Source organism: Oryza sativa, chromosome 1 (genome assembly GCF_034140825.1).
Source record: "Oryza sativa Japonica Group chromosome 1, ASM3414082v1".
In the NCBI taxonomy this organism is placed as follows: domain Eukaryota; kingdom Viridiplantae; phylum Streptophyta; class Magnoliopsida; order Poales; family Poaceae; genus Oryza; species Oryza sativa.
Genome location: NC_089035.1, coordinates 42,014,070 through 42,027,871, shown reverse-complemented (window position 1 = coordinate 42,027,871; position 13,802 = coordinate 42,014,070). Strand labels below are relative to the sequence as shown.

The 13,802-nt window shown below is 47.8% G+C and overlaps 3 protein-coding genes across 4 annotated transcripts; all 3 read right to left on the bottom strand.

The window, feature by feature from the left end:
• Positions 1–516: 516 nt before the first annotated feature.
• On the bottom strand, positions 517–1,777 carry LOC4326050 (glucan endo-1,3-beta-glucosidase GII). 2 transcript variants are annotated; one of them, XM_026022466.2, is made up of 2 exons: positions 1,667–1,771; positions 517–1,533 (listed from the first exon to the last, which is right to left on the bottom strand). In XM_026022466.2, the coding sequence occupies exons 1-2, from the start codon at positions 1,737–1,739 to the stop codon at positions 614–616; spliced, it is 993 nt and encodes a 330-aa protein (XP_025878251.1). In that variant the 5' UTR covers positions 1,740–1,771; the 3' UTR covers positions 517–613. The 2 variants fall into 2 exon arrangements, with proteins under 2 accessions (XP_025878251.1, XP_015634034.1); XM_015778548.3 differs by having other exon boundaries at positions 520–1,536; positions 1,667–1,777.
• Positions 1,778–4,957: 3,180 nt separating this feature from the next.
• LOC112937625 (glucan endo-1,3-beta-glucosidase, acidic isoform-like) lies at positions 4,958–6,196 on the bottom strand. Its single transcript, XM_026022467.2, has 2 exons — positions 6,124–6,196; positions 4,958–5,957 (listed from the first exon to the last, which is right to left on the bottom strand). Exons 1-2 carry the CDS (start codon positions 6,194–6,196, stop codon positions 5,017–5,019), a joined length of 1,014 nt encoding a protein of 337 aa, XP_025878252.2. The 3' UTR covers positions 4,958–5,016.
• A 4,107-nt stretch (positions 6,197–10,303) lies between these two features.
• On the bottom strand, positions 10,304–11,755 carry LOC4326520 (glucan endo-1,3-beta-glucosidase GII). The gene is made up of 2 exons (XM_015766295.3): positions 11,630–11,755; positions 10,304–11,477 (listed from the first exon to the last, which is right to left on the bottom strand). Exons 1-2 carry the CDS (start codon positions 11,700–11,702, stop codon positions 10,546–10,548), a joined length of 1,005 nt encoding a protein of 334 aa, XP_015621781.1. The 5' UTR covers positions 11,703–11,755; the 3' UTR covers positions 10,304–10,545.
• Positions 11,756–13,802: the final 2,047 nt, after the last annotated feature.

Below are 13,802 nucleotides of genomic sequence, written 5' to 3'. Positions count from 1 at the left end.
TAACAAAAAGGTAAGAAAAGCTAGAAAAAAAGGAAAAGGAATAAGGGAATAACAGAGAAAACGGAGAGAAATCTTAGAGAAATCGATAAAAAAATTCTGGTACTACTGTCTCAGTTTAGCTTGTTAATCCAGTGTGCGGATTCGCACGTGATGGCCACAATAAACTATATCAACTTAGCTACGGCGACGAGAGGGAGACGGCGGGGCTTCCGCCATCTGACGGAGGCACGGAGCTGGTATTATTTCCATCTCGATCGATCTCAACTTGTTACACTTCGTTCTTATATTATATGATCGTATATATGAAGGCTGACGAAAGAACATATAAGAACGTATATGTACGATCATATATACGTTCATATAAGAACAAAGCTGACGATGAAGATCATACGAGCAGCACACTAGCTAGTAGAACACATGGACATTCATAATTTCATATAGCCACTGCTTTATTAAAACCTGAAGAACAACAGTAGCGGATAATTTGCTGGGTTACTGCTACCAGCTTATCACACATGATGCCGGATACTCATACTATACTTAACTGGCAACAGCTATGTGTATTTGAAATTAAAAAGCTCTTTTTCAAGATTTTCCTTCACGAGAACACCTTTCAACTAATTCTGAACTTGATAGGGTACGCCGGCGACTTGTCGGGGTTGAACAACCCATAGTGCCTCTCCGTCTCGTCCCCGTCCTTCTGGTTCTCGTTGAACATGGCGAATATGTACGCCTCCATGGCGCCTGCCCTCTTGGGCGTGCCCATGCCAACGTGGTCGATCAGTCCCTGGTTGTACCTCCGCGCGTTGTCCGCGCTCGCGCCGGAGCCGCCGGCCGACGGCCACCCGCTCTCGGACACGACGACGGCCACCCCCGGCGCCCCGGCCTTCTCCAACGCCGAGTACATGGCGTCCACCATCGCGGCGAACATGTTGCTGTATGTCCGTCCGTCGTCGGCCACCGTCGCCGTGGTCGGCTGGAAGAGGGCGAAGTTGAGGTCGACGTCGCCGCCCTTGTAGGCGAAGTAGGGGTAGACGTTGGCCAGCAGCGGCGAGCCGTTGCTCGCCAAGAACTTCGCGATGGGGGCCATGACGGCGGCGTCGCTGAACTCGCCGCCGGAGGGCGGCGACGAGGTGCCGAGCACGTCCATCTTGACGGCCGTGGACACCTTGATCTTGCCGAAGCCGGCCGCGGACAGCGCCTTGGTGAGGTTCTCCATGGCCGGGAGGATGCTCCGCGTGGCGTCGCCGGACACCTCGTTCCCGACGGCGATGTACCTGATGTTGACGCCCTGGTACGGCTTGATGTTGCTCTGAACCCAGTCTGATGCGGCGGATAGAGTGAGGAATTGGTCGATGGCCGGCTCGTCGACGATGACGGCGATGTCGGTGCCGGCGAGCGCACGCAGGGTGGCGGCGTGCGGGGAGTAGATACGCATCGCGGCGATGCCGTTGGACTGGTAGAGCTTCACCACGTCGGCCGGCGACGGCAGGTTGTTCCCCAATATGCCGTTGCACACGCCGATGGATCGCACTGCTGTTGAATGTTGATCGACGATCAATGCGCGCATGCAGCCATGCAAATCAAATGTGTTAGTATGTGTTCTGCATGGTTTAATTCCTGGCGTGTAAACTGGTGGATCAAAATATATCTGCATATATATTACCTGTAGGGATGGACACGAGGGACCCGATGAACAATGCGACGGCTAGCGCGCAGGCAACACCCTGCCCTGCCATCTCTTCACCGTGTAGCTGCTACAAGATGGTTGATTGATGTACAACGTGAGAAGGCACCCCTATTTATACAGATACATTTTGAGCTGGAGAATACAACAGGATGGATAAATATATGTTAAAGTTAATGATCTATCATATTATGTTTTTTGAACGAACAATCTATCATATTATAAAGAGAGATCGAAAAGGTTGTGGGTAATTCCATATTCGAACTGTCTGTATCAGTCAATGTTCAGTATGCTACTAGTCCCTTCACGTTTGTCTCCATTAAAAATGAAACCGGTTGTACTAGCTAGAAAATGTCAAATGTGCATACAAATATTTGGATGTGGATTTTCATCCCTCGACATCCCTTCGTTGTTTGCATGTCATCTAAATAGTTATAAAATTTTTTTAAAAAAAATAACAACATAAATTAATACGAAATATATCACTCCACAAACATGTTAGACTAAATTCAACTTCTATAAGTTACAACAAAAATAACAAATTAAAGTGAAAATAGTTATCGCACATTCGTAATTATATTTGCTATTTTTGTTATAACTTGTACAAGGTTAATTTAAACTTGCATATTTGTGGAGTTATATATTTCATATTAATCTATGTTGCAATTTTTTTTTATATTTTTTATAACTATTTAAGTGACCTGTACGAAACAAGAGGATATCCCTCGAGGGATGAATTTACTTTCCCCAAATATTTGATATATATGTACGGTGAAGTTGCTTTGTCTCGTACGTTTACTATCATTTTCCGTACACGAACTTATCCAAAATCGCAACGATTTTGTATTGAAGAGCATGCATGCATGTCATCGCTCTGCTCAACGCCTCAACTCAACTAGCTGTTCAATGCACGCACGGTGACTAGGGAATGCAATGGTAAACTTACAATATTGATATTGAGGAGCTGACTCAAGGATTAAATAACATCAATTCCAGATTTTATTTCGGCATTAACAAGCAAGTACTGAGCTGATTTTTATCAAATTTGTGCATTCTTATGTAACTTTGATAGCATCACATTGCAGTCGATCCAATTAGTGAACGAGGATTTGGTAGCAAAAAGGGCACATGTATCATCAGGAACTAATTCTCGCTCAAAATCGGTGGGCATGGACTGGCATCATGGCATGGCAAACCCGTTGGTCCTCCCGGATGTACGATTTCAATTAGGTTAATTAGCTACTCATCTACTCCCTCCATCTTAAATATTTGGCGCCGTTGACTTTTTAAAATATGTTTTACCGTTCATCTTATTTAAAAAATTTAAGTAATTATTAATTTTTTTTCCTATCATTTGATTCATTGTTAAATATATTTTTATGTATATATATAGTTTTACATATTTCACAAATGTTTTTAATAAGATGAACGGTTAAACATATGCTAAAAAGTCAATGACGTTAAATATTTAAGGACGGATGGAGTACAAATCTATAGAGGACCCCGAAATCGAATCGAAAGAAAAAAAAAAGGTGACTATTTGATTTTGAGTTTCTTAAAAATTCACTACTTGAGGCTTGAGCACTGTGGAGTATGGGCTTTTCGGCTCAGCAAAAGGAAACGTTATGGACATTGCCTTACGCCGACGAGCGGTAGGCTCTCCAAGGCCACTGGCCCACAGAGTAGGCCCGCAGAGGGGAGGATTTCGCTTGACCGGGTTGGGTTACGTGGGCTCTAAGTGGACCGCCGGCCGCACCTAGCTGCTCCCCTGCCGGCCACCAGCCGCACCCAGCTGCTCCCCCGCTGCCGCCGGCGCCCGCCGGCGCACCCAGCTGCTCCGCAGTTCCGCCCGTGGAGAGGGAAGGAGAGAGCACAGAAAAGTGGAGAGGGGAGGGAAAGATGAGGATGACGCATGGGGCCCACGTGGGACCCACGCCGAGTCAGCTGCCACGTCAGATAAAATCGGAGTCAAAACCGCTTGAGGACCAAAAGTGATCCGGTTTTGTAAAATGAGGCATATCAAATATCTGGTTTTGTGGTTGGAGGACGATTTTGTAATCCGATGACAAGATGAGGGACCTCCGATGTACTTTTTCCTTCAGATTGGCCCCATTGAAACGCCCCAAATTGTAGTGGGCCGAAATGATCGCAACCACTGGTCCAGACACAAACAGGCCTAACTGGGCCTAAATGTTTCAGTAGAGTTGGTTCCGATCCAAAATCTGATGAGCCCAATCGGATTGCTGCGTTTGTCCTGGGAATAAGTTCACTTTAAGGTCCCTCATATTGATATTGAGTTTGAATAAAACCGTAGTACAAGATACAGTGCGTCCCACAACTTACAATACTGCCCTGAGAAATTTTGGAGATGGATTTCTTGCATGCTGCCTAAATAGTTATTAGAAATTTTTTAAAAAAATTACAATATAGGTTAATATGAAATATATCATTCCAGAAACATGCAAAGTCAAATTCAACTTTTACAAGTTAAAAAAAGAATAAATTAAACTGAAAATAGTTAATGTAAATGTTATATTTGTTATTTTGTTACAACTTATAGAAGTTGAATTTTGTTGATTGATATATTTCATATTAATTTAGCTTGTCAATTTTTTAGTGACTAGTTGGGTGACAAGTAAGAAACGAGACGATGAAGGATGAAAGCACTTTACCCAGTACACTAGATAGCTAGAACACTGTCATGGCCGCATGGCCGTGGAGATGAATTTATTAAAGCCTGAGCAATTCACCATATATAGACCAGGATAATCTTGTTGACGATGAGCCCAAGTTCGCCGTGAAGAATCTGTGGAGAAGATGAACCAGAGGTGTTCGACGAAATGCACAGAGCTTTGGGACAAAGTGAACACCGAGGAATTTTGGTGCAGCCAATGAAACGCTGCTTTTCTGTTTACTCTCCATACTGATAAAAGAAATTACATGCAAGACATGGCCTCAGTGGACCTTTGACAAGTACACCACGATGCACACACGCGTTGCCCACAATGACACACCATGCGCTACGCTCGGCACTAGCTAATGCTGTATACATGAACTAAAAAAAAGGAATTATTCAACAAAACGAAACATGCATGCACAGGAATTATGCAACAAATCTGCCGGCCGGGCTACAAGCTTACCACATCTCATGCTTAAATTAAAAGACAGATAGCTAGCCTATCCAAAACATGCAAGTGTTACGTATATGTACGTAACAATTTATTCGATCAAATCCAAACATTCAACTGGAACTTACGTACTATATAGTCGTTGCTTTCCTCATCGATCTCCTTAATTGTATGGAGCCTGGAGCCTGTAAGTGCTGTTCTTTAGAAATTAATGGTGTAGGCCGGCGACTGATCAGGGTTGAAGAGGCCGAAGTGCCTCTCCGTCTCGTCGCCTCTCTTGTCGTTCTCGTTGAACATGGCGAAAATGTAGGTCTCGATTCTCCCGGCCCTCTTGGGCGTCCCCTGCCCGACGTGTTTGATCAGGTTCTGGTTGTACGTCTGCGCGTTGCTGGCGCTCGCCGCCGTGCCGCCGGCCGACGGCCACCCGCTCTCCGACACCACGATCGGGACGCTCCCGGCGCCGGCGCTCTCCAGCGCGGAGTAGAACGTGTCGACGATGGCGTCGAACTGGTTCTGGTAAGCCTTGCTGCCGTCCGGCACCACCGTGCCCGGCGACGTGAAGAGCGCGTAGTTGATGTCGTCGATCTGGGCCCGCAGGTTGCCCACGTAGGCGAAGTAGGGGTAGACGTTGGCCATCAGCGGCGCGCCGGTGCTCGCCAGGTACTTCGCGATGGGCGTCATGTACGAGGTCGCTTCGGGGGAGAACATGCCATTGGACGGCGGGTACCCGGCGAGCACGCCCTTCTGGGACACCGACACGGACACCTTGATGTTGCTGAGGCCGGCAGCGGAGAGCGCGCTGTTCATGTTCTGCATGGCCGGGAGGACGTTCTGCGTGTTGCCGCTCTCAACCTCGTTGCCGACGGCGATGTAGCGGAAGTTGACGCCCGGGTAGACCTGGACGTTCTGCTTGACCCAATTGGCCACGGCGGAGGGGTCGGAGGCGAACGCGGAGAGGTTCTCGTTGGCGACGCCCATGGTGAGGGCGATGTTTGAGCCGGTTAGTGCCTGGAGGATGTCGCTCCTCGGGAAGTAGATGCGCATGGAGTCGATCCCCTTCGACTGGTAGAGCTTCACGACGTCGCTCGGCGACGGCAGGTTGTTGCCGTTCACGCCGTAGCACACGCCAATGGATTGCACCACTGTTGATTAGTAGAACGAACAATATATACGTTACACGCACTCCTAACTCTTAAAAACAACTTCTATAAACGAATGGACAGCTATTTATCCAAATTCATCCATGAAAGTTGCTTCTTATTGGGAATGGAGGGTGTAGGCCCTAATACACGTGATATATATACTTACCTTTAGGAGTGACCGCAAGTACTCCAAGGACCAATGCCAGTGTTAAAATGAAAGCAACACCATGCTTTGCCATATCTTTGTTTGCAGGCACAAGTAGCTATAGCTAGTTGTTAGAAGCCTGGTGGACTTTGCATGCAGTTGCAATGTAACAAAAGCATTCACCCCTATTTATACAAGTTCCTAGCAGGTCTATAATTAGCATGCATTTTTTTTTGAAAAAAAAATATATTTTAATAAATGACGTTGTTGACTTTTGAAACAACGTTGGACTGTTTGTATTATTCCAAAAATTAGTGTGAATATGCTAAAGTATAAGTCATGCTTAAAGTTTCTTTAATGATAAATATGTCACAACAAAAATAAATAATATTACTATAAGTTAGTAATGGTGTTATCTATTACAAAACAAAGGGAGGAATTATGTAGCATGCAATTTGCGAGGACGTGTAAAAACTTTCTTGCGGATAAACAGAGTAAAAATGCGGATCAGACTAATCCTTTGTTTCAGAGAGAGGACGTGTAAAAATATGTTCATGGTTTGGGGCACAAACTGAAGCTACACATCTTCAAAGATCTTGAAATTGATCTAGAGGTGATTCGGAGCGATGAAATGTACGTGTAAAACTAGCAAAAACACATCGGAGTCAGTGATAAAAAATATTTTTTTTGAATAAACATGAAATTTTGAAGTTGTCCATTAAAAATGGAATCGGTTGAACTAAAAAAAATGTTAAGTGGGCATGCATAAGTAGGGTGCAGTTGCTTTCTCTCGTACGTTTACTTTCCTTTTCAGTGCACGAACTTATCCCAAACTGAAACGATTTTCAATTGAAGAGCATGCAGGTATGTCATTGCTGTGCTCAACGCCTACTGAACTAGCTGTTCATTGCATGCACTGATGCACGTGGACCGGGGAATGCAATGGTAAACTTACAATATTGATATTAAGGAGTTGACTCAAGTATTAAATAACATCCCTTTCACATTTAATTTCGGCATTAACAAGCAAGTAATCGCAGATTTTTATCCAATTGGTGCAGTCTTATGCAACTTGATAGCACCACATTGAGTCGATCCAATTAGCAAACGAAGGGCACAACTGCACAGCATGTATCATCAGTAACTAATTCTCGCTCAAAATCGGTGGGCTTGACTGGCGTCATTGCATGGGAAACCCGTTGGTTCCCCCGGATTTACGATTTCAATTAGGTTAGCTACTCATCTTCAAATCTAGAGGAAAACCAAAATTGAACCGAAAGAAATAAGGTGCCTATTTGATTTTGAGTTCGCCTGGCTACTTGAGGCTTGACTCTTCAGCAAGTATGGCACTTTTGGCCCAGGAGGATTTCGCGTGAGGCTTGCGGGGTTGGATACTTGTGGGCTCTAAGTGGATGATCGCTCATCTTCGATCCAGTCCCAACCAGGATGAAGTGAGAAGGCTTTTTGTTTCGGCCATCTGGGTTACATGGCCATCGTTTCGGCCGTGAGGGCTTTGTGTAAGCAAAAAGTCCAATTTAAGTCCCCAATTTATAGTTCGAATCGAATTCATACCTGTCGACGTTTGATGTCTCGACTACGGTATTTGGACAGTATGGGGATCGTCGGTGCTAGGGTATACGCGCTGAGGTAAAAGAGATGGAGACGAGGATTTTTATACAGGTTCAGGCCCCTGAGCTATCAGGTAATAGCCCTACATCATGTTGGCCGGAGCCGATGTTGCTTTTTATTCACCATAATCACACCAGTACAATATGTGGGGTAGCCTATCTAACTGTTGTCGACATGGCAGCCTGAAGGGCTGACTCGTAGTCGACAACAGGGTAGCCTTCCTCCTCGAATCCGTGTCCAGCGAGATCAGAGATAGCGCTTTCGTCTCTCCTGACAGTATCCGGAGACACCGTAGGGGAATAGCCATGCCTATCCCTGAAGTCGATATCCGGCGTCTTGTCTTGGCGTATGTAGGCTTGTATATTGTGGCTTCTGGTGGGCGTATGTTGATTGTGTTGGGTGTTGATTGTCATGGGTGTCTTCCATGGTCATCCCCCCTCTCCTCCTAGGGGGCCTTGTATTTATACCCATAGGTGTCCCCTTGTCCAAGTAGAACTAGAGAAACCAATATGGATATAATCCGAGTAGTCCTTGTCGTTTCCATGTAGAACTCTGGTTGTCTTTCCTTATCCGGAACTCCCTCGAGGTCAGTTTCCGTATAAGACATGGTATGTGGTGTATCCTGCCGAGATTTAGTCAACTACTATTAGGTATGTGGTATCCATAACCCTGACAATACCCTTAACCGTAAAACTGGTATAACAGCTCATCCAAATATAAAACAGTGGAAAACAACTTCCTCGACAGTATTGAACGGTGGCTTTCATTGATGTGGCACCTACTCGGCACATTGACATGGTCTTCATCCTACGTAGTGCTTACATGGAATCACAATCAACAAAAATATAAATAAAAATAAACTGAATGGAACTCACATGTCACTAACCATTTCAAAAAATTTTTCAAAAGAATCTATGGACCCATGTGTCAAATACAACGTGGATCCCACATGCTATCTTCTTCTCTCCCTCCCTTCTTCCTCCTCCCACTCTCCTTCCTTTTCCCCCTTCCTCCCCTAGCTAGCTAGTTGCCCTCTCCCTCCTCCTCTATGCATCGACGAGGAGGTATCGACTGATGGCCAGCTTGACCTCTCTGAGCCATCGGTGAGCTCAAGTGCTCCGAGCTCCCTAGCTCCTAGCGAAGAGACAGACTTACGCAACGGAGGAAGAGAGGCAACAGTCGATGAACCTCATCGAGCTCGACCTCACCATCTCCGTCACTGACCTCTGCCTCTGAGCTCCTTGGTTCTTAGTGAAGAGACAGAGACAGACGCAGAGGAAGAGAGGCAGCGTCCGACGAACCCCATCGAGCATGACCTTGCCACCTCCATCATTGACCTCTGCCTTTTCTTGCAACTCTGCGCCAGAGTGACTTCCACAAGGGAATGGCGCTTTCAACGATGTGGTCCCTGTCCTGGTGCTCCTTCGGCTTCCCATTGCTACTACCTTGGGCCATGGGCCGATAGGTGAGGAGCAGCATGACATGGTGACCGTCGGTGAGGGGAGAAGAAGCAGCATGATGTGTCGTGATGTGGAGAAGCTCAGTTTTGGCTGGACTGTCGGGGATACAGATCCAACAAGATCCCTCTCGGCAAGCTCGACTGCACCGCATATCTGGCCAGCGTGATTGAGGTCACATGCAATGTAGTGGAGCTCCGTCACCGGTGTGCATGGTCCTCTTCTTCCCCTACCAAAGCCAAGTTCTCTCTCCCCACCGTCTCGATTCCACCGTCCTAGGCGCCTTCTTCCTGCCGCCTCCCCGCAATCGCTTTCTTCCAACAGTCGTCCCAAGCTCGGCCCGCCGCTCATCTTGAGAAGGAGCGCCAGTAGAGATAAAAAAAGAAGGGTAATAGGGGTAATGGTACCTCACTTACATGTGGGTTTAATATATTTTTTCCTTTTTATTTTTGTTTTCAATGCCACGTGTCGGAGACTCAGTCACGCCAGCGAAAACCACCATCAATACTGATCAATACTGCTGAGGGAGTTATTCTGCGCGGTTTTAAAGTACTTGGAGGAGCTATTATAATGGTTTTATGGTTGAACGGTAAGAATCAGATTCGAACTATAGTTGGGGGAGTCTAATTGAACTTCTTTCTTTGCGTAATGTCGCCAAATGGCCCATGCACATAAGCGGCGTGTTGCATATTTTTGCTCGGGTCTAGGCCGCCTTGGGCTACCAGACCAATCGTTTGTCGGGTCCTCGGCCGGTTGGCCCCTCCCAATCGTTCGCGCCGAAGGCCGAACACGTACACCCCAAGTTCATGTGACTGTGGAGATCGAATGCACATCCTAGTAGGTAGTAACGAGGAAAGACATTTCCTTCACTTTATTCATTATTATATATTATACTCGTTCCGGGCTGATAATATTTATCGTTTTAGATAAGGGTAAGATCAATCTTTAGAATCTTTGATTATGAATCTTTTTAAAATATTTATCTTTCAAATATTGTAACTACATGGATAGATTAGTCTTGAAAAGTAATTTAATAAAATCATATATTTGTTAACACTTTTATACATATTATAACAGAACATAATTGTCAAAGTTAATTTTTAAAGACTGTGCCCTTATCCAAAATAAACGACAAGTATTATCAACCCGAAAAAGAGAATATCAACTTAGGACATTATTGGTAGCCTTTTTAAAGTAGTATACATTGAAAAGTGTGCATGCACACGTATATATAGTACTGTCGCGCAGTACTTCATTGGAGTAGACGAGTAGTTACCACTGCCCTGTGTGTCTTATTCGGGAATTAAAAAGAACACTGCTATGTGTGCAGCTAGCTTTTTTAGCTTAATTAAACGTACTAGAAGCGGATGGGATACACGGGCGACTTGTTAGGGTAGGAGAGCCCAAAGTTTTTCTCGGTGGGATCCCCGTTCTTCTGGTTCTCGTTGAACATGGCGAATATGTACGCCTCCAGTGGCCCCGGCCTCTTGGGCGTGCCACGCCCGACGTGGTCGATCAGCCCCTGGTTGTACGCCCTCGCGTTGTCCACGCTCGCCCCGAACCCTCCCGCCGACGGCCACCCGCTCTCCGACACCACCACCTTCACGTTCCCCGCGCCGGCCTTCTCCAGCGCGGCGTACACGGCGTCGACCATGGCGTCGAACAGGTTGGTGTAGGTGAGCCCGTTGTTGGGGTCCCTCACCGTGGTGCCCGGCCGGAACGTGGCGTAGTTGAGGCTGATGTCGCGCGGGTTCCCCCTGTAGGCGAAGTACGGGTACACGTTAGCGAGCAGCGGCGCGCCGGTGCTCGCCAGGTAGCGCGCGATGTCCTTCATGTAGGCGTCCCTGAAGACGCCGGCGGAGGGTGGGTAGGAGTTGGAGATGACGTCGAACTTCACCGCGGTGGACGCCTTGATGGCGCCGAGGCCCGACGAGGCCAGGGCGGAGTTGACGTTGCGGATGGCCGGGAGGATGCTATTCGTGGCGCCGCCTTCCACCTCGTTGCCGACGGCGATGTACCTGATGTTGACGGCCGGGTAGTAGGGCCTGACGTTGTCACGGACCCACGCGGCCGCGTTGGAGGAGCTGGCGGCGAGATAGGACACCGTGTCGAAGCCGCCGACGTCGAGGATGAGGGCGATGCCGGAGTTGCGCAGGGCGTTGAGCGCCTCCTTGTCGGGGTAGTAGATGCGCATCCCGTTGATGCCCTTGGACTTGTACAGCTGCACCACCTCGCTCCGCGGCGGGAGGTTGTTCCCTTTCACGCCGTAGCACACGCCGATGGATTGCACTAGTGTACGTACGTGTTGATCAATTATATTCATGCACCGTGCATACGTGCGAGAAATGCAAATCAAGAGACCGATCAAATTTCTTCATACTTTTCTAGTGTTCAATTAATGTAATTAAACTGATGATTGATCAAATTTTGCATATATATACCTGTAGGGATGGACACGAAGGCTCCGATGACCAATACAACCGCTAGCACGGAGGTAACACCCTGTGCTGCCATCTTAAATAATTTTCCCGAGTTCGATCAGGTAGCTAGCTACAAGATAACTGATTGATGAAACATGCATGCTCTCCTATTTATACAAAGTCGAGTAATACATAAAACCAGCTGTTACCTACCGATGCAAAAAAACGATGAAAGGGCAGGATGCCTGTTGTCACCTACCGGTTCGAAACAGCTAGCTGGTTAGCCGATAAATTAATATATACATGGATTAGTTAAATATTAAAGATATAAAATTACAAGTAGCTTATAAAAAGGTTATCTAATCAATACTAACATAGAAAGTTTCTGGAGAAATCGTATTTTTAGAAGTGTGTAATTCATACATACCTCCAATTAGCTACAAACAAAAGGTCTAAAAGGATAATAGTCTAATAAATTAAATCACCAAGCAATTCAAGATTTATCGTGCTTATGATTCCATGGGTAGCTCACTTTCTCACAGCAGTTCCATAACTAACTGTCACACCCTAACATATTGTCACGCCCCGAACTAGCCCCGAACGGAACTAGCCCGTGACGCTCTAAATTAACCTGTTAATCGATACCAGTCCCATAAAACAGTGCTGATATCACAGGAAGACAGAATATCACAGCAACAGAGGTCTCTTTATTACAGAGTAGGACTACAGTCATGTTGGGCTGCGGACAGATCCCGAGCTCACAACTGCATTACAAAAGGGAAAGCGGAAGCCATGACTTGGACCAATCATCACAGGCGCGACTTGGGAACTGGACCGAAACTGTAACGCTCCGCTTTTCGTGAGTCGTTAAAAACTAATTCAGCAAAAATCCTAATTGCGAAAATTTTCGTTCTTTGTGTGCGAGTCTAAGTTGTGCCAAGATCTCAATTCAAATCCGTCCTTGATCCCTCTCGTCACCATCAAAAATTGCCCCCTCGAAATTCCTCTTCCGACTCAAGTCTCCAAATCAAACTCTGAAATTCTATCCCTCTCTTTGAATCATCGCCAAATACTTCCCCAGATCCAAAATATCCAAAACCCCATCTTGAATCCTCCGTCTACTCCTTCCTCTCATCGAGATCCCAATTCCAAAATCTAAGTCAAATTCCAAGTTCAAATTCTCTTCGAATCAATTTCCTCGAAAAAAGTCTACTTTACCTCCCTCGGTTATTGTGGGCCGTTTTTTTTTCTTTTTCCTCGGCCCATCTCTCTCCCTCAGCCGCTCCTTCCTCCCTCGCGAGCGCTCGCTCTCTCGTCTTCTTTCTCTCTCTCTCTCTCTCTCTCTCTCTCGTCGAACTCCTCTCCTCGGCGCCGATTCCCGCCGCCGCCGTTTGAATTCGCCGGTCGCCCTTCCCGCGCACGCGCTCGCCGCTCGGTTGCCGCCGCCATCAGCCCTTGCACCGCCGACGCCACGCGCTGCCGCCTTGCCCCCGCTCCATTCCAAACCGACCGCCGCCGTCATCGTCGACGTCATCCATAGCCCCCGCCACTCCACGCCGCACCCGTCCAAGAGTAGGAGAAGCAGCTGCTCTCCCTCTCCTCCTCCTCCTCACTCTCCCTCTCCTCATTATGGCAAGGGACCAAGCCCCTTTCCCCCTTCTTTTTCCTTTTCCCCGACCACCGCCGGCGTCACCACCTCTGTGCCGCTTGACCGCTCGCGCCACCTGCCTCATCTCCTTGACCGCCCCAATGTCGGTTCTCTCAAACCGACATCGCCACCTACAAAACCCACACCCCCTCCCATACCTCCCGCTTCCTCTCCTCCCTCACACCACTGCCGCCTCGCCGTTCGTTGTCGTTCTCGCCCTCCTCTGCCGTCGTGCGTGTCGGAGAGCTAGCGAGCACGAGGAGTCGACAAGGAGCTCCGCGCCGCCCCATCCTCGCACCTCTCCATCTCTTCTTCCCCGGCCGCGCCCTCTCGGTGCCGCGCCGCCCCGCCGACGCGTCCGCCTCGCCGCGACTCCATCCGCGCCGCCGACACCGTTCTCTCGTCGGTGAGCTCCCCACTGAACCCCTTTTCCCTTGTCGCGCGCCGCGCCGCGCCCGCCGCCGTTCGTCACATCTCGCCGCGCGCCCTTGCTCTGTCCTGGGCGTCGCTCGCCGTCGCCGGCCTCTCTCGGCGTCGCCCGTGCCC

What these genes read in the sequence shown, in the direction of transcription:
- LOC4326050 (XM_015778548.3), bottom strand. Translation starts at nt 1,739, where the DNA reads ATGGCAGGGCAGGGTGTTGCCTGCGCGCTAGCCGTCGCATTGTTCATC. An exon ending in CCTCGTGTCCATCCCTACAG is followed by an intron (nt 1,537 to 1,666) that starts GTAATATATATG and finishes AACATTCAACAG; the next exon opens with CAGTGCGATCCATCGGCGTG.
- LOC112937625 (XM_026022467.2), bottom strand. Translation starts at nt 6,196, where the DNA reads ATGGCAAAGCATGGTGTTGCTTTCATTTTAACACTGGCATTGGTCCTT. An exon ending in ACTTGCGGTCACTCCTAAAG is followed by an intron (nt 5,958 to 6,123) that starts GTAAGTATATAT and finishes ACTAATCAACAG; the next exon opens with TGGTGCAATCCATTGGCGTG.
- LOC4326520 (XM_015766295.3), bottom strand. Translation starts at nt 11,702, where the DNA reads ATGGCAGCACAGGGTGTTACCTCCGTGCTAGCGGTTGTATTGGTCATC. An exon ending in CTTCGTGTCCATCCCTACAG is followed by an intron (nt 11,478 to 11,629) that starts GTATATATATGC and finishes TACGTACACTAG; the next exon opens with TGCAATCCATCGGCGTGTGC.